The 20,470-nt window shown below is 37.8% G+C and overlaps 1 protein-coding gene across 7 annotated transcripts in view; it reads left to right on the forward strand.

The window, feature by feature from the left end:
* The window catches only part of CCSER1 (coiled-coil serine rich protein 1), a 620,227-nt gene that overhangs the window by 477,134 nt on the left and 122,623 nt on the right, over nucleotides 1-20,470 (forward strand). For 2 of the 7 annotated variants that reach the window (XM_059844116.1, XM_059844117.1), the window contains one exon: nucleotides 17,743-17,788. The exons of the other annotated variants lie outside the window; for them this stretch is intronic. In XM_059844116.1, the coding sequence (XP_059700099.1) occupies nucleotides 17,743-17,788 (46 nt within the window). The remainder of the gene's footprint in view (nucleotides 1-17,742; nucleotides 17,789-20,470) is intronic. 7 annotated transcript variants of the gene reach the window in all.

Below are 20,470 nucleotides of genomic sequence, written 5' to 3' on the forward strand. Positions count from 1 at the left end.
GAATGGGTCTTTGTTTACTATTGTTGGTAGCCCATATCTCGTGGGGATCTTGAAGTCTTAACTTACTGACCATGGTTCTCATAGCAAAAAAAAAAAGAGCATTTTTTTCAGCTATTTTAAGTAAGTGCAGGGAAGAGGGAAAAATTTACAGCATTTAAGAGTTGTAGTCTGATGGTACTGTTTTACATTAAATTATGGAGACATCTGCTTTCTTTACTGTTTCTTTTTTATGGTGTTTATAGATAGGTGTTTTCAGTGCATTGCTCTTCTCTACGTATGGCAAGTAGTTCTATTACCACCTATTAAATACCACGTTTATGCAACAAGTAGCTTCAATTATGGTAAAATTTCATATTTGTTCAATATAGAAGGAAGCTAATCTCTCAGGGTCTCATTTCTACAGAAGAACTAATCTCTGAGGGTGGAAAAAGTAAAGATTCAGACAGCTCTGTTACCTTTGTTGCTTATATTGTACGTTTTATAAATCCGCTTTTCTGTAATAATTTGTGAGGGACCTTCCCTTAAAATGATTAAATACTTTGCTTCTGAAAATGTTTCTACAGCCTTAAATTCTTGCCAGTGCTAGGACATGATTACAACTTCATGATTCCTGCTGGGGAATAGCAAAGGGGATTGAGCCTGGTCTGTCTAATCTGGATTTGAGCATGGTCAGATACTCCTGCGACTTCCATCAAGTCATGGGAAAAAGCTCTAATGGTTCTCATCAGGTTCATGCCTCTGGCCTTGCCTTTGTCTATGACTCTAGTTAAAAAAACAAAGGTGTTTTTAATTTCTTGCCTTCCCAAAGAGAAGTTTCTGTCCCACACTTTTACATTGAGAAGAACATTACATCTCTTAAACAGAATAAAATTGCCATTTTTGCTGTTATTTTGTGAAACATGCAATATTCAATGAACTTTCTCAGAAGACATTCTATCATGCTTTTTCTCCTTAGTAGCTATGTTCTTAGTCAGCAATTATGGCACTTGAAATCTGGGCTGTGATTATGTCTTACATAGATGACTTCAGTTTGTTGGGAGCAGAATGTTCCCCACTATTCTCTGTGTCAATTTATGTCTAATATAGAAGAAAAACTGTTGAAAAATATTATCAAATTTATGATTTTGAGACCTCTAGTTCCTAGCTCCACAAATAATTTGCCATCACTTACATTTAAAATTATCATTGGTTGGAAATAGGAAATGGAATTACTTCTGTGACAAACTGAAATGTTTTTTTCAAATGACTGCTTTATGCCTATGATAAATCTGCATCCGTCAATAAACTCTATTTGCTCTGTCCTGAAAACCAGTTCCTCAGTGTAGTTATCAAAGGAATATAATCACTTTGTGCACTGAACTCTTACCATCACTTAGATAATTATCCTTGGTAGTTGTATTTGTGTGTTGGATGTGATATGGTGCCCATCTGATTTAAGTATACTGTCTCTGTGAGGGTATCAGGAAATAAAAGGGAGAGTCTATTAAAAGTTTTGTGCATTTCATTGATTATTATACTTGTTTTATAAAGTTGTTCCTTTTTTTTAACCTTTGCATATTTGCAATCTCTTATTATCAGAAAACATATTACAAATATGCTCCTCTGATTTGGCAATACTCGTACAATGTAATTTTATTTTTGTTGCTGACAATTCATCATTACATGGAAATAACAGAATACTTTACCTCCTGATGGCTGGGGCTATAGCTAAATGTTCAAGGTCACTCTGTCTTGGATAGATTTCATTTTTAACATACGTAGCATTTTCATTTAGCTAATCCATGATCAAGCAGTCTTTTTTTTCCCCCTTTAGTTTCTTTGATAAAGCTTGCCCAGGGACTCATTAAATCTTAATTCACAGTACAAACCTTAACTCAGCTCATTCCCTGCAGTGTAGCCTGTTGTCAATTCTTTGTAGATCTGTCCTTTTGTGAGGTAATTGCCTATCTTTTAGCCCCTTCAATTCTCATGCTAGCCTGGGCATTTTCAGGGAGCACCATTCATGCTTGTCCCCCTGAAAGAACAACTTGTTAAAAAATACCAGAGATAAACAGTATGCTTGACTTCTTGAGCTGTTTTAGAACTGAGTCCATCATGTAAAAGCTGTGCACAGCCTGATCAGTCTGGTAAGCCTCTTACCTAGAGGTCCAGTTCAGGAAAAAAATGTAAGAACATACTTAATCACCTAATTTTCAAAGCATGAATAATTTTATTGTTGTCAATGAGATTACCAATGCTTAAAGCTGGTGGCCTTATGTCCTGCACCACTGTGAAAGTTCAGAAAACATATCTGTTCTTTTTGAGCCAAAAATAGTCTCATAAACACAATGATATTAATATCTACCCCAAAAAGTTGGGTTGAAGGAGTTCTTCCTGCATTTCGAGCACACTGAATTTCTTGCCTGATTTAGCAATACAGGAAGAAGGCCTTCTGTGATGATCTGGTCATAAACTGCAATTAGAGTGTATTCTGTTGCTGTGTAATAACAATAGCATGGTTTTGGTTAGTTGGCTGTTCAGAGGGTTGGTTGGTTTGTTCATACTCTACGCGTTCTTTTGGCTTATAGAAGTCCTAGAAGGTGCTATCAGGAAGAAAAGCCAGTTCTGCAGAGGCTGAAATAAGGAAAAAACCAGCCCTTTATGCTGTTTAATGGAACTGCTAAGGCTTTTCTTCAATCTTGACAAAATTTTGCATTCATTTCAATGGCAAGATTTCCAATAGTTTCCATGGCACCTTATGGGCCTTAGTATGGTTTAAACACATTACAGGAGCACATCCTATTTCTAAGCATTCAGAGTGTGAGCATAATTTATCATGCTGGAAGAGCCTTTATCAGAAACTGTAACCTCAAAATGTATTGTTGTGACAGCATCTTTCAAAGGTGATGTGAATGTGACTTGCTTAATGAAATAGTCAGTTTTAAATAAGTCCCTCTATCCAAAGATGCTCCTTTGGAGTTCAGGAATAATAACTTGGCAAGCAGCATGATTTTATGTAAATTATTGAAGCTAACGCATTGTTTGAAACTCTGAAGCATGATACAGTAGCATGTAACTGAGAGGGCACTTCTGTAAAAAGTTTCTTAGATCATTTTATTAAACAAAAAAACCCCAGCTTATTTTTGATAAGGTAAAAGAACCCCAGAAAAAAAAAAGTCTACAAACAGTTTATGCTGGTCCCAACAGATGACATAACCAGTTTACAAATGTAAATGCAATGAGCAGTGTACATTGCTTAAAGTGTAAATTTGTAATTTGTGACTGTTGTTCTCCTTTCCTGTTCCAATATTAATAATAAAAAAAGGTTTAAATTCCGTTGTGGTACAGAAATAATGTTTTTTTAAACCATGTCTTTAAGTGTTTGTTAAAACTTATCTGTGTGAAACAACAACATCTGTTTGCTGCAGTTACTGCTGCTGCTGTTTCAAGAAGCACTGCTGGGCTTGGCCATTTGGGAATTTCTTACATTTGTTGGGAAACTTGCCTTTCTGATTAACTGCTTATGTTCACTCTGATTAGGGTCTCTGAAGAGGCTTAAGTGGGAATCCTTGTGGGTGATTTTAGGCTCTTACAAGCAGGGAATTAGTATGTGGCTGGTCTTTTACAGTCTGAATTGCTGAATTGCTCCGCTGTTGTATGATCAATCATTTCTCTGCAGAGGAAAAAGTGGCACACTTTCTTCTACCTCACTGAAACCTGGAAGGACTTGATTGTAGAGTTGCCCTGGGGTTTAGTGTCTCCGCAGGTGGAGAGCGAGGGTAAATGTTTGAAATACAGAAAATTGAAGTACTGGAAGACCATGTGCACTCTCATGCAGTGCTGTCTAAGAGTGGAAATCAGCATTAGATTTCTGACTTCAGTCCAGTGTGTGGGTGCGTGGTGGCTGATAGAAAAGAGTGCTAAAAATCTCTGAGATGTAACACAGAGCAAATGTGAGTCCCATTTCCAGTGCCTGATCCCACAATTGTTTACTGTAGCACTGGTGCATACCATAGCACTAAATGAACTGTGACACTGCTGCTACTGCTTTGCCTTTACCTCTGTGAATCAGAGCATTTCCATCCTACAGGTGGTATTTCAATATTGCATTCATTGCACTGTTCTGCTTTGTAAACTAAGTGCCATCTGGATTTTTTTTCTTGCCTGGGAATATCTAAGCACAGCGTAGATAATTAGTTTAAGACATTAGGACATGTTCTTGGGGCTCCCTTAAAAATAAATAATACTTTATCTATCTGTATTGTGTTACAGCAAAAAGACCACTTTCTTCTCTTTCATTATCATGATAAAGGTCAACTTAAAAAAAGAGAAAGAAAAGAATCTTAAAAGCAAAGTTTGTTTCAGAGACCCCCAATCCAACTGTATTTGTATTTTATGGCAGGTGTTTCAGCAATTATTACTAATTGGAAAATTAGATTCTGTTGCTATAGCAGCATCTTTATTCACTAATTGGTTTTGGCACATTTTAACTAGCGCTGGCTCAGCTAGACACAGTTATTCAAATGAGATCTGTGAAGATTTGTATGGAAGTGGTGAGCCAGTGGTGCAAGTCAATACATTAGCCTTCCACCTCTTGATCCTGGGCACCGACCAGGTTCTCTGTGGGAGCACAAGCAAGACCTTGGTGGCCTCATCCATATTTGTAGAGCACAACAAAACAGGAAATTAATGACGTTCTGAGCTACAGCTCTTCAGTTCCCATTCTTCATGTCTATTTTGACTGTATCAGTTGCTGCAGGGTCAACAAACTCAAGTGATTCTCCTTTTGAGATTGCTTTTCTGCTGGTTTTCTTGCTTATATTAAAGTGGGTGATGTGTTTCTTTGCTGATCTCAAAAACCTTTGAACTCATCTTTTCTTGACCTGTCTTGTGCTTTTTTCCTTTGGTTCCTGCATTGAATATTTACTGGGGTTTTGGGGCTTTTGTCACTGAAGTTACCTCCATGTACCATGTAACATTTATTTTTTGGGCAATTCTGGTTTCTGTTTGAGTTTGTCTTCGCATGTGCTTCACAGTAGGATGAAGCTCCACTGACAGGCTGCAAACTGGAGGATTTTCATACTTTGATCACCTTAATTCCTTCTTGGACTTTAAAAGGTACAGCTTGCTATGCCAATTATTTTTTCCTCTTTTTTTTTTAAATTTATTTTCTTCTCTACCTCTCCTGGATTTTAAAGTCTTGGAGGTTAGTAAAATTTGAAAGTCAACAGCACTTTCAGATCTGCTTGCCTGCCCCTGCCATGTCCATACACTGTAGGTGATCTTCTCATCCACCCTTCCTTCTGTGACTGTAGGTACCATGTAGAGAGCAGAGTTACTTAATAATAACTCTGGTTTCTTGTCAAATGTTACTTCTTCACCATTAGTTGTCTGCCTTTTCTCTGTCAGAGTCTTTTTGAGTTAGTGAAAAAGAAGTTGAAGAGCTTTTCAAGGCAAGGATAGTGTAGAACTTTTCCTGCTGTATGTCTGACTCAGGAAGTAGTGAGCAGGTGTTATATATTCTGTTGGAGAAAAAGAAGATTCCTGTTTGGGTGGTATGGGTTACCATGAGAAGTGTTGTGTGTGTGTGTGTGTGTGTGTGTGTGTGTATACAAATATTTAAAGTTATTCAGAGTACAGTTAGAGCTGCACCTCTTTTCCCTGCAAGCTAATGATAAGGTTATTTGCCAAAATGTTGAAGTGCTGTGTGCCATAAAATTGCCAATAGTTTTTCATTCTCAAATATTTTTTGTAATGGGTAGTGAAATAAACAATTTTAATCATGAGACTTTAACTTCAAAATAAGCAATTCTGTTAAACAGGGATCTCTATTTGAAGATGCATCATTAGGACAGTGGATAATATGTAAATGAGAGTTTGATTTCTAAATGTAACATTAGTTACTGTTAATCATGTCTTGGCAGCTTTTAAATAGTTCTTGCAGTGATAATAATTTTTTATTGATAATAGTAAAAGATTTGTTTTGATAAGATGCCTACTGATAAGAAGTATACAGGTACAAGTTCTTTGAGGGAGTGACAAATACACTTTACACAAATAACTTTTGAATTCTAAGGCACAGAGCATATTGAAAGTTTAAGGATGAGTAGGGATTTTTTCCTTTAATTTCGTTATATTAATTTATATATTTGTTAATTTGGGAGACAGAAAAAATATGCCTTTAACCCCCAGACAAGTGGCTGTGTTTATTCATCGTGTTCTTGGAATTACCTCCTTCTCATCATAGTAGACATTCTCTAAAAGGAGAGGAAAAGCATTTTGAAAACCCATATTTGTTACTATAGCATTCACTCTAGGACAGTTTTGTTCATCAGTGCTGATATTCTGTACTTAATAGCTGGTGAACTTTCCTTGACAGTAGCCTCAAGGCTAAAAAAAAAAAAAAAAAAAAAAAAAACCAACCTTGTAACATCTTGCCTTGTCATTCAAGTTTGAATTCTACAGTGTTTAATAACCTGCTTTTCAATAGTTGCTCCTTTTTTTTTCCATATCTAATCTCTTCTGTTTTGTAGTGGTTATCCCTGTGATTTGGGAAGTTATGAAATTTCTGTTAGAAGGCTTGACACAGCTTGAATATGTCTCTGGCTGCACAGACTTCTAATCAAATGAGAATTGCAAAGATCCCCAAACCTAAACCCAAAATGTCTGCAGCAGTTTGGAGTTCCAAGTAGAAGTGTCACCCGTCTTATTTTCAGTCATGTTTCAACCTACATTTATTAGAAGTAATTTCCACATGTCATCATCCATAAGCTGTAGCTGAGCTCTTGACTTGGCATGGTTGTTGATTGTAATAAGAGAAGCAGACTCCTAGGCCATCACCTCCTCCCAGGTTTGTCCATTTCTTCTGTTTCTTCATTTTTATCCACACCTATAGTTTTCTCTTACTTCATGTTTCATTGATAAATCTTAGTAAAATAGGTACCCTTTTTCTCTTCATATCCTACTGTCCATTCAGTAAAAAGTTGGAATTTATTATTGCATGTGTACTAGCAGCAGATCTAATGAGAGTAGTGAATTTTAATACATTAAGTGCTAAAAAGACTTTTCCATTTTGGGACTGCATAAAAATGCTAGTTCAATTGCAGAGTGTGGGAAGGAAGAAATTATTTGTGCCAAATTAGGTTTTGTTGTGCCACACATGCTTTCTGTGAAGCATGCAGCATGGTATTCTTAGGAAAATAGGCATTAATGAGATATCAGGGCATCTGACAAGCAACAGAGGCAAAGGATTGAGTTTTGTTCAGAATGTTTTAATGTTTTACAAGGCATTCACATGTTTTGAAAATGCTTTTGTATGAGGCTGGAAAAAATAGTGTTCAGCTGATTCTTTTTAGATAAATGTTGGGGAAAGGACAGATTCAAATGGAATAGAGAGTGTGTGTCTGAAAGGTGTGCCAGCCCTCACAGGGAAAGAAGTATAAAATCAAATAGGAACAGAAAAATAGTAATAGCACCACAGAGGTTGGTAAAAGTGTAATTCCCTGCAGCTGTGTTGTGGGTTTGTGGGGTTTTTGTAATAAATTCCTGAAACAGATAAGGTGGTCTTGAAACACTGTGCTAAAATGCCTCTGTAAAAAGCTGAAGTGTAGCCTTATGTTATATATAATCATACATATTGGGTTGTAAGGGACCTTTAAGACCATCTAGTCCAATTCCCCTACAATGAGCAGGAACATCTTCAACAGGACCAGAAGTTTCAACAGGTTGCTCAGAACCCCATCCAACCTGGTCAAGAATGTTTCCACGTGTGCGACATCCACAACTTCTTTGGGCAGCTTGTGCCAGTGTTTTACCACCATCATTGTAAAAAAGCCTCTTCCTTGTATCTAACCTAACCCTAATTGTGACCCTCCTTCAGTTTAAGAGCATTCCCCCTCGTCCTGTTGCAACAGGCCCTACTGTGATCTGTCACCATCTTTCTTGCAGGCCCTCCTTAGGTACTTGAAGGTTGCTATAAGGTCTCCCTGGAGCCTTCTCTTCTCCAGGCTGAATAACCCAACTCTCTCAGCCTTTCATCATAGGGGAGGTGCTCCATCCCTCTGATTATCTTGGTGACCCTCCTCTGGACCCAACCCATCAGGTCCATGCCCTTCCTTTGCTGGGACCCCAGAGCTGATGCAGCCCTGCAGGTGAGGTCTCAGATGAGCAGAGGGGCAGAATCTCCTTCCTCCCCTGCTGCCCACAGTGCTTTGGATGAGCCCAGGATACATTTGGCTTTCTGAGCTGTAGGCATGCATTGCTGGGTCCAGCCTCTCATTCCCCAGCACCCCAAGTCCTTCTGGGCAGGGCTGCTCTGATCTGTTCATCCTCCAGGATGGTACTGGGGATTGATGGTACTTGATTCAGGTGCAAGGTCTGATACATGGTCTTGTTAAAGTGAGATTCCCATGGGCCCACTTCTCAAGCTTGTCCTGGTCCCTCTGGATCATATCCTGTTCTCCTGTGTCAAACGCCCCACTCAGCTTGGTGTCCTCTGCAAACCTGCTGAGGGTGCACTCAACCCCACCTTTAATGAAGATATTCAACAGCACTGGTCCCAGTAGACCCATGAGGGGTTCCACTTATTCACTGACCTGTATCTGGACATGCCAGAAAAGGTGAAATACTGCATTATTCAGGTGAACATAGGTCAAATTGACTCACACATAGATATATATATATATACAATTACATGAAAACGAAGACAAGAAACAGCTAGGAAAGCTAAATGTAAAGCAAACTTTTGTGATTGACCATCTGTTCAATTTTTTTATTGTATCAGTTGAAAAGCTCAGATGTTGAAAAAAGTGGATCAAAGTATGAGCACATTAATCAGACTGTGGTTTAGATACAGGAATCATAACAAAAAATTGTAGTTTTAATTTTCCTAATGGGATTTTTATAATTATTATTATTTATAAGGTTTAACTGCCAAGATACTCCCATCTACACAATTTGGAAACAAACAAAGAAAGATTTTCTTTTTAAGGGAAAAGAACAGTCAGAAGAGATAACTGTCTTCGGGAGCTGAAAAATTAAGATGTTTACTACCAGGCAATTGGAAATTAAATTCTGAGAGCTTGTCATACTGCCTGCAAAAGAAAAATCAAAATGAAATCTATCCAGAATCATGTCCCCTTTTTTAGTGTAGGATGTGTTTTATTTATATTTTAATTTGCTTTTGAAAAGAAGCTGAATCAATAGACTGAAAAAAAAAAAAAAAAGAAATCTTGCTGTTTGAAGGTGATACAAATTAGCATACACTCAGCAGCAAAGTCTTTCTCAAATAACAGTTTATTTCAGCTTTGGGCATAAGAGAAGAACTTGTATCCAATATATTTTTTATTTTTCTACTGGATAAGGGTGGTGATGTTTTCTATCTCCTTGGCTGTCTCATCCCCACACCCCTACAGCACTGCTTTATTTTAATGTGAGCATTTACCAGTTGGGTCCAGGAGTCCTGACATGGGGGCCATATTTCATCTTCTGTTAACCATTCCTTTTCTTTCTTGCCAGTCAGTCATCTTTGTTTGTGTATAGTCATATGATTAGTTTTATTTGTAGATAATTATTTTTAACAATAATCCACATTCCTAATAGAGCCATTCAATTAGTATAATAACTCATGTTATTTATATTAATGAGTTATTGATGTTAGGTACATATATCATTTGTTACAACTAACATTTAAATTAATTTAAATTAATGGAAACTTTTACAATTATTTTCCTACCTTGTGGATTGTGAGTACCTTCATGTGGACAACCAATTGATACCGAGAAAGCTCTATACTGTGCGTGAGCTTACACAAGAAGAATACACTTTAGGAAGAGAAAAACTTCCAGTGACTTTTGGTCAGACCTGTAATGTAATCACGTCAAAACTGGCACTCGTAAGCACATTTATGGTGATTTGTACAAGCTTCATCTTCACCCCTTAAAAATAGGAAAATGAGTTTGACTTGCTGGGATATTTCTGACAGTGACAATTACAGGAAATAATATACAGAACTGTGGAAGTATTTATGTGTGTGGAAGGATTTACGTAGTGTAGCAAAGCAGACATTGCAGATCTGCACTTTCTAGGCATGTAAGTAGGTCTGAAGCTTGCAAAAGGAAGAAAAGTCCAAAGTACAAAGGTTGTTATCCTGTTCTTAACCCCAGCCAGCAGCCACACAGCCACTCCCTCACCAGTGGGATTGGGGAGAGAGTCAGAAGGGCAAAGGCAGAAAGCTCATGGGTTGAGATACAGACAGTTTAACAGATAAAGCAAAAACTACACATGCAAGGAAAGCAAACCAAGGAATTATTCTGTGCCTCCCATGGGCTGGCTGGTGTTCAGCCATCCCCAGGAGAGCAGGGCCTCAGCACGAGTCATGGTGGCTTGTGAAGACAAACCATCCCTCCAAATGTCCTCCCCTTTCTCCTTCTTCCTCCCTCTTTATACACTGAACATGATTTCATAGGATATGGAATATCCCTTTGGTCACTTTGGGTCACCTGTCCTGTCTGGTCTCCTTCCAACTTCCTGTGCACTCCAAAATTCCCTTTCAGCATGGCAGTGTGAGAACCAGAAAAGGCCTTGAGTCTCTTAAAGCCCTGCTCAGCAGTAGCACAAACATTTCTATATTATTGAACCTGTGTTCAGCACAGATCCAAAAAGTAGCCCCATGCTAGCCACTGTGAAGAAAATTAACTCTACTCCAGCCAAAACCAGCACTGTTATTCATTGTCATATATTTCTTTTTATCATTAACATTGTTTTTTGTGAAACCACAGAGGTTTGTTTTTTTTTTTAAAAAAGATCTGTAGTCAAAATATGAGCTGAGCTGAAAAGGTAGCTGTAACTGTGTGCTTCAGCATTATGTTCTGATTAAATTAAAATTGGAATATGAATCCCTGGGCGTTTAGTTAAGCTTTGTACAAACATTTACTGCAGCATTATTTTCTGATCTAGATATAATCATCCAATGGTCTCTGCCCTTACTCTATTGAAATTTTAATTTAGGGGTGGTTAAGTCAAAATTCATTGTTGACAAGGGGCTTTGAGCAGGAGGGGGAACTATGTGACCAGCAAATGTCTCTTTCAACTAGAAGAATGGTGTGGGTTGTGTAACAATAAATCAATAGGGTATGCATACATCTATATCATATGTATTTTTGAAGTGGTTTTTGAATGTTCTGTATGCACCTCTAATGCATATGTATATCTCTGAAGATAGTTGTGTAGGCAAAAACAGTAGCTAAAAATGGGATGTGAAAAGAATCAACTTCACAAACAGAATAATTTGTCTTTTTGCCTCCCTTGGAATCTAGTGAAGAGAGTTTCCCATGGTTGGTGCAGTGAGTAACTTAGTGCTAAATGAGAGCAGTTTTCAAAAAAACCCAACAACCCAGCCCAGTGTAGCCATGTCTTAGAATCACTGTGTCTGCTCCTGGAGAATATCAGATTCACCCACAGGGGTGTCTTCCAGGTAGACTATTCACATAAGGAATGACATCCACTCTACCTGGAAAGGTAACGTGAACTGAGAGGCAGTGAGGTACCCAGGACTCCTTAAGCCATCTAGAGCCCTGTACTAAACACAGATCAGCAAAAAGTATTTTTCTGAAATGAAATAACTTTAAATGGTGGGGAGTTTTATTCTTCTGTGACACATTGTCTAATATATGTGGCAATTTATAGCATTGAAGGTCTGTAATTGCCCTTAAAATGGACACCAAATTGACTTGCTATATAATGCAATGAATTACTTTGTTGTTTATTGGTTTTGCCAAACAATGGCTGAACTTTCCTTGCAGAGTTGGATGTCATAGTTATGAACTAGGTACAAGACAAAAAAGTCTTGTGGTAAAATCAGTGGTAAATTTGGTTCTCCTAAGAGGACCTAAATACATGGGATCAGCCTGGATCTGACTGCCAGCAGAAGGGTGGCTTTTGGCAGGAGCAAGGGGCTTAGAAGAATGGGAGAAGGGGTGGAAGTTGACTAAATACTGAAGCTGTCCATTGGAAATTCAGTCTGAATTTCCAATGCAGAGCCCTAAAATAGGAAGACCTTTCTGAAGTGTGTAAAGAGAATATGCTTTAAAAGAAAGACGTCATAGGCATTAGTGCCTAAGAGACCTGAAAAATCAAGTTCACAGAAGATTTAAATGAGCAAAGCGGGGTGGCTTTAAAAGAACTTGTGTAAAATTGAAGGCAGGGATAGCAAAATTCAAGTCCTTTAGTCAAATCTCCCAAAAGGATAAATAATCAAGAGATCAATTAAATGAGCAATTAATGTAAAAGAACATCTGTAGTGTGAATGAGATGTCTGCAAACTAATTAATATTTTCCTATTTACTTTCTGTATTATGTTTGCAAAAAGTTATCTTAAAGTGTAAGAACAGTATTTTAGCAGATGTTGGGACATGCAGGGGTCATCCACAATTTATTAGAAATTTCTACCTAAGCAGCATGAGCAAGGTATTTTTTCTCATGAAGTAGTACAAGGAAACATTCAAGTTGGAGGGAAGCTGGCTGTACAGAAACATTCCTTGGATTATCCATTTGAAACAGGTATCCTATCACTATCAGGTTAGGGACTGTAAATACCCAGAAAGATTGTTACTGCCTTGTTTGATTGTATCTAGATCTAAGGTAGTATTGTAGTTTGGCCTTTATGAGATTAAAATCCAAACTCTGGTGTGAAAGTGTATTTTAGGATCCTTTACTTATATGTGGAAGCAGATTGCTGAAAAGTGCACGTAAATGTTGATTCAGAGTTGAAAGTGTGCCAAGAGACTGCTAGTAAATTATTTACTGATAACTTTAAGATGGAAATACATCTTCCTTATTGAGCGATAAGTTTAGTTTGGAATGTGTTTTGAGGAGGAAGATATTTGTATTAATATATCTATAGTCTATGGAGCCACATTTGCTCTTGGGGATATTTTCTTTTAGTAATTTTGTTCATGCCTGGCATAGCTTTCAAAAAAATGAAAATAAATGTATGTGATTATGTGCTATCATCTTCAATTGCATATACATTTAAATATTTTGGAATTGTAAGAAGGCCTTACATTATTTTATGCCACCACAGGAACAAAACGTTTTTTTCTTCTATCTTTGTTAAAGGTAAAGCACATTGCAATCTGAAATCTAGTAAGGGAAAAAGACACAAATGATAAGCAGTTTTTGATCAGAGGGAATGGAAAGACTGAATGTTGGCCATTAAAGTTGGATAATGCTATGGAAGAGATTAAGTTGTGAACAATTCTCTGTGAAAAATAATGGGAGGGTTGATTGTGGTTTTTTTAGCATTTTCTAATACTGTCTTTCTAAAAAGTTGAGTTTGGCTTTAAAATGCTGATGCTCCTCTTTAATACTACTGCTTTGACTCTGATTTTTCATTTCCATTTCTGCAGATGATTTATTTTCCAAAGTTTCAAGTTTTCCCCTCTCTGTATTCAACTTGTCAAAATGAGCCTAAAGGGTGGATGGTTTCTGCATAAGTAGAAGTGGTCTCAGCTCTTAAAATTTTAAATGGAATTTTTTAAAAACATTTTTGAATGGGATTTTTTTTAAAATTAGAAATGGAATTAAGACTTAAAGGCAGTGTATGAATTTCAGGTAGAAAACAGGACAAAGCTATTGTAACTGACATAGTCCCATTGAATCAGCTCACACAAAAAATTTGCCATGTTACAAGAAGCAGGTTTTTCAATCAAGGTGATAAAAATCTTGAAACTGAAATGAGTGCAGGTTGAGTGTGTACAGTGAAATCCAGCGATCAAGAGGTGTTCATGAATAAGTTTGTTGCACCAAAATTGAAACTTTGAAGAGAGAACCTGAAGTTTGATAGAAGTCTGCATCTCTTAGAATCTGGTGGCGCCATATCTGAAGGCATGCTCTTGTCATTTTACCGAATCAACTTACATATGTAAAACCTTTTGAGAGATATTGCGTTGGAAAAGTAGTAGATCCTTCTTCAGGCAGCTTTTACTGAACTCAGTCCTGAGCTCAGAGTAGCAGCAGAGTACTTTGTGTGTCACTTCATTGACACATCCTCTGGTGAAGTGCTGCGTAATGCAAAGCCATCGCACCAAAGCACATCTTACCACTTTAATACTTACTCTCTTTTATAAAAGAAACATGATCTGCTCTTACAGCAGAATGTGGGAGTGATGTAGCAAGTCTTTCTGTCTCTAGGACATCTTTCAGTGGTATTTTGCCATCATGTACTGATGTGAAATTATATTTCTTAACAGTTGTGAGATCAGTTAACTTTTTTTTTTATGTGGTAATAACTAAGACTTCAGTATAGCCTGTCTTCTAAGATTGTGCCTTTAACTTCTTAGCAGTGTTCTGAAACATTCTGTGGTATTGGTCTGATTTCTGTGATGAGAAGAAAGGGGTATGTTCGTATTCAAAGTTCCTGCCAAACTACCACGTGCTAGGGAAACTTCTAGGGAAAATGTTGCATATCACTAGTTAGCCTTTTTTAAAATCATAACATGAGGTTGGGATGGTTTAGAGGTTTCGGGTTGTTTGGCGGGGGGATGCCTGTTTTTTTGGTTTTCTTTTTTAACCTTGGTTTTCTTTTCTGCCTTTTAACCATGTAGCAGGTGGGTTTGTGTGCTAAGGGAAGAGAGGGCATTTGTTGGAAAAACATTTATTTGATGGGTAGCAAGCTGCTCTATTTATTCCTGGCATTGATTGGTCAGTTGTCAATACACGTCTTTGTGGAGATTCCTCACAGAAAGTGACAAAAAAAGAACAGCAATATTTGTGTAGTTATGCAGTAGAGGGGGTATTTAGCTGTGTTGATTTGATTGTTTCATATATTGCAATACTCAGATTTTCAAGTTGCTCAAGGTGAACCCAGAGGACTTCAGTCACTATATTCAATTAATAACAGTTTAAATCATAACTTAGAGTTCAGACAGATGTTGGAAACATATAAAATTGGTTAAGTATTTTTAGTGAAAAGCTTCCTTTGAACAGCAAACTAATACATACTTGGATGTTTTGCTTTGTTGAAGAGGTGGAATTATGAACCCTTTTCACTTGGACTTCCTTGCTGCTGTTGTCCCAGAATAGCTACAGTCATAAATATTTAGACTGGTTGGTGTTTTCAGTCATTACTCTGAAAAGCTGACAGTAACTGTTCTTCAACGTGAGGATGTGACAAACAAAGCAGCAGTGGGAGCTAAATGCCATATTCCCTTACAGAGTTCATTGGAGTTTTCAGCAAATACTTAACGGTGACTTCTGACAGAAACTGTGTCATACTCTCACCTTGACACGATTAAAAATTGATAGTGTTTTCAAAAAGAACTGAGTTTTGTAATGTTCTGATTGCATTTCTGAAAACTAAGTGAAAAGAAATTAGGAATGACTGACTGAAGCAATGTAAACGAACAACTGTATATCTGCTTGTCTGGTGCATAAAATCCACATTCATTTTAGAGCTGTCTTGGGTAATCAAACATTCCTGCATTAACAATGAGAGGATGCTGCAGATATGTTATATGAAGGTAGAAAAGATAAAAGCCTCTCTTACTTTTCCCTTTTGAGGAACAAAGAATGTAGCACTGAATTGCATGGCACAGGAATGTATAGAAAAATTAGTCTATGCCCTTCTTCCACTGGAAACATGGGAATCTATGCTAAACATGAGCTAATTAGCAGGTTAGTGCTTAGTTCAGCGTCTGATGCTATGGTAAATATTAAATAAATTAATCTGCATAGAATACTTAAGCCTTAAGCCACCCTGACCGTCCCAGGCCAGCAAGCACTTCAGACTGAAATCTCAATATATTTATGACAAAGGCTATAAGATGTAGGCAGGAATCAAGACCTGAGCAGGTGTATTTTCTTTTCATACTGTGTTCACGTGCAACGCAGTCCTAAAAAATGCCCTCATTGACCTTCTGAATAGGCCAGGTGTTATAAATGAAGCATCCTGATAATTTTTGAGGCTTCCAGATCGTGATGGGTACCTGAAATAATCCCATAAAAAAATACCGTGGGGCTAGGGGATAGTGCACTTGTAGGGCACTGACTGCCCCAGAGGAAAGGGCTTTGAACACACTGCCTGTTTGCATGTTTTCCTGAGAAATAGGAGAGCTTACTGCCTTTTCCTGGCAGCCTGGCAACCTTAGAAACAAGGGGTGAAGCTAGTGGGTTTTTTGCTGTCCCAGCTCAAGTTAACCCCAGCTTGCCCCCTTGGCTCCTTGTTGCTGTGACTGTGACCTCTTATTGTAGTTTCAGGAGGGAGTCTTGGAGTGACAGGCTTGGGATGTAGTGAGACAAATGGTTTCTGCTGAGCTACCCTGCACTGCATGTGGTCACAGCATTGCAAGCTGTGGTCTCAGTGACACAGCCATGATATCGAAGTGAGGAATAATCCTATTTATTCTGGTTTTCTTTAAAATGTGGTATGGGAATCAGTAATGTGAAGGTGGTTCTTCTACAGGGCTCTCTAGATATGCATATATATGCTTCACTCATCCTAGGCAAAGGAAAATGGAATTACACAAGACCTGGAAGAGAAAATTATCTCCAAGACCCAATGCCTAGCCCTGCCTAAATGTCTGGTAAATCAGTTCCCTGCCTTGACTTCAAAAAGATGATGAAAGTCAAAATGGAAGCCAAGATCCACTCAAGAATCATACGCTTCAGGTGTTTGATCAGTTATTTTTTTAAGGCAATACTTCCAATATAAATATTTCTGTCATTAGTCCTCCTTGGCTACCCAGTCCAAATGATCAGTAAGTCCTTTTACATTGGGAGGGAGGATGCAGTCTTGGGCAACAACTCAAATCTCTGATTCATGATCTAGATTCAGAATGAGACAACATTGTTTTAACAGTGCTTTTCAAATTTTATATACAAGAGTTTATAAAATTTGTTTCTCTTTACCTAGTCATCTCCTTTCTTTCTGTTATTAGTTTGTTTTTCTGGGATTGATTTGTTGGTTTGGGAGAGAGTGGGCTGAGGGAGATTGTGGGAATAGGCTATCACACTGGGAGGAGATTTGCCTACAGATCTTAATTGGTGTGACTTGCTTGGTGTTTGGTTCATGGCTTGTTTACATGCACAGCTGGTATTTCAGAGATGTGTGGTAATTGCTGGCATAATGCACAAAAGATGAAGTACTCTATCTATTGGAGAGCGTACTGTGTGTATTGATCAGGGGTTTAATAGAGCTGCTTCCTGTCAGCTGGCATAAAACTGACATATTAAAGAGAGAGACAAGATGAGGAGGAAGTGGCAGGAACCAAACTGTACTGCACACACTCTCCTTCCTACCTGTTTGAAATGTACCTGCAAGCAGTGACAGTATCAGCTAAGACATTGGTGTCATTGAGCCTTCTTGTAAGGCTCAATGTAAGACTCTTATTGTAAAGGAATTAATATTAACATATACTCTGTACATTGTCCTTTCCATCAAATTTAATTTTTGAAAAGTGTGAGCATGCCTGTCTTATGCTGATACTTTTTTCCTGTCTTCTTTCTTTCTCTCCCTTTTCTCTCTTTTTGGTTCATTGTGTTCGCTGATGGGTGGATTACTTATAGAACATTCTCCACTATAATTTATGTTTATCTGAAAATAGAAACTGCAGTTCTTCAATAATAATAAACTCCTCTATCTAAACAGTCTCTATTTCTATTCACTGCCTTCATTTTCTTCATGTCCTGTCATTTTTTTCATTTGCTACTGCTGTTAATCTGACATCCTTTGCTCCAAAAAAAAAAAAAAATGTGTTTTATTTACAGGGCACAGCATTGGGAAGTGCTCCTGTACCTTCTCGCAGGCAATTATGTGAGTCTCTTAAATTCCGCTCTGTGTTGTAAAGATGACTATGTGTTCATGTGCTGTAGCATGGCATGCCAATCTAGAGTTTATGCCCTGAGGTCAATATTCAACCACTGGTGTTGTATATTGCCTGTAATGTGTTTGTAGCTAACAGCTTCTATTGACCCCTTTATTTCTTCGTTGTGTTTTGTTCAACACATCATGAAATGGGGCTGCGCTGTGCACTATAGACTTGCAAGCAGGGAAGAAAATACCATAATGACTCAAAGTCTGGAGGGGAATAAGAATAATGTTACCAGATCATGTGTGCAACATTGTAATGAGTAGTATTAAAGCTAAAGAATCTCGTTTTCCTATTCTTCAAATTAATTTCTCCGTTGCACGGACAAAATTAATCTGGGCCTCAAAAAACAAAGAAATGGAAAATCAAACAAAATGGTGTAAGGCAGATATTACTGAGACCAGTTGTGTTCCTTGTAGGACTTTCCTTCTAACTAATTTGAAGAACAAGTCCACCTGCTGAGTTGAGGAGAAAAGGGAACTTTTAGAAAGGGATTTAATTAATTTTTAAAAAATCTATTGGAATTATTGATGATAAATAATCTTTCTTTTTAATTAAAATAAATTCCCCTGTTGTTCACCAAAACCCCAAGAAAACACACAAAAAAAGTGCTATATATTTTTTAAAAAAGAAAAAAAACAAGAAGAGAAAGGCTTGCATTCTAATTCCAGATGATTTCTCTGCTGCATTAACAGTGTTCGCGTGTGAGTGTGCATATTGAATATATAGATCCTCAGAATACCATCAGACTTTGAGATGAGGACTTTCTTACATTCCTTATTTCTGTCTTTCTCCTCCTACCTTGAGTTAATTTCCATCCTAAGGACATTGGTGTCTTCCATATGCATATAATGAGCTACAGCCATGCACTGCATTATTATAATTACTGTGCACTGCATCACACCGCTGAATGTGAAACAGATTCATTGCAATATAACATTACAGGCTTATTCATTAGTACAGTGCAGTTTGACTGATGCTCCATTGTTGGCAGTCTTGAAACACGTTGCTTGCGTAAATTCACCGGTGCTGCTCTTGTGTATTCCTAGGAAAACATACGGCATTTGTCTTTGAGTGTGGGTCTTGCAAAAGTAACAGAAAATACGATCTGTACATGACCGTCCTTTCTTTTGTGCAATTATCTGTGATGTTCCTATCCAACTGAGTATATCTAAGGGAAGGAAAAAATACCAGGATGTAGCACTCTTCATGAAATGTAATTGTGCTCCTATTACAGTTATTTAAGGTGTGGTGGAAACAAGAAATATTATTGTTGTGTCCTTCAGAAAAATCAATGCTGAAGTTATTTTTCATCCAGTATGTATGTCACTTAGCAGTCTCCTAAAATGAAAATTTTAATTTCTGGCTGGCTTACTCTCATTTAAATTAGTCCTGCTACTGATTTATATGATTAACAACCTCAGCGAAGACTTTGGGAACACACTTAAACAACATGCTTTAACATGCTTAGTTATAAATAATCAGCATGTCCACTTCCTTCCTTGTATAGAGTCCCTGTTTGAAGTGAATGATGAAGTGTCACAGAATGAAGTGTGAGGGATTTGAACATAAGGGAAGGTGTGGAAAGCGCAGAACGTGTTTTGTCTGACAAAGACAGATGAGTAACAAAATGAAGATGCAGACCTCTGAAATACACAGAGGAATTGACAGTGGTTGGGTTAAATATGTGAATGGGTAGGTTGGAAGAAGTGGTCAGAATTTCCACTCTTCCTTGATGAAATAAAGCTAACATTGCTGAAATGTTGAGATGTGAGAAGTGTAAAGCAGCATATATAGAATGTGTCAATGGCTTAACTGTGAAGCAAAAAGAAACAAAAAACACCCTGTAAATAAGGGAACTCATCATATCCAAGTGAATTATTTCAGCCAGTTGTTTCTTTCTTTTATGTGTTCTGGTTGGCAAAGATTATATGGAACAATGAATATGTTGTGGTAAAGTTCTAACAGGAAGCTAAAATTAAAGCTTGGACATCCTGAGCTTGTCTTTCAGTCATTGGGAATAACTCTTCTGGTCCTTGCAAAGCATTGGATGTTTCTGTTTGTGTGCCAAAATGGGAAATGAGGATCTGTGGAGATCCAGAGCAGCAATGCTACTGAACGAGTGTCGTGTCCTATTACGCTGAAACTGAAAGGTAGCAGGAATGTTTTCTTCCAGGTGCTGTGACCAGTGATCCTACAGTAACTCTACTGCAGTGGAAGAGGCAAGAGTAATCTGACCTCAGTTCATGCAAGATGTTTTAGACTACGGGGCACTTGTGCTTGCTTCACCTGCAGAGTGACCGGGGGGGGGGGGCTCAGTGGTGGTGTGGGAAGTCACTGGGAAGTCACCTCTGGGCATCCAAAGCTGTCGAGGACATTGAGTGCCTTCTGTGCCAGTGCTGTGTTATGACATTTGCTCTTGGAGCTCGGAGTCCAGAGGAGCTGCTGGTGAAATGTGGAAAAGCAATGTGTGGTTGAGACTGAGTTGCTGTTTATAAGCCTTTTTAAAATAAATTTTTACTCATAGGAAACTTTAACATTCTTTCTATAAACTCTGAGATACTGAGTATAATGATAGCAAATAAATTACAATATGGGAGTTAAGTCTCCTTTCCACAAGATAAAAA

The sequence above is a fragment of the Haemorhous mexicanus genome, chromosome 4 (genome assembly GCF_027477595.1).
Source record: "Haemorhous mexicanus isolate bHaeMex1 chromosome 4, bHaeMex1.pri, whole genome shotgun sequence".
NCBI lineage: Eukaryota > Metazoa > Chordata > Aves > Passeriformes > Fringillidae > Haemorhous > Haemorhous mexicanus.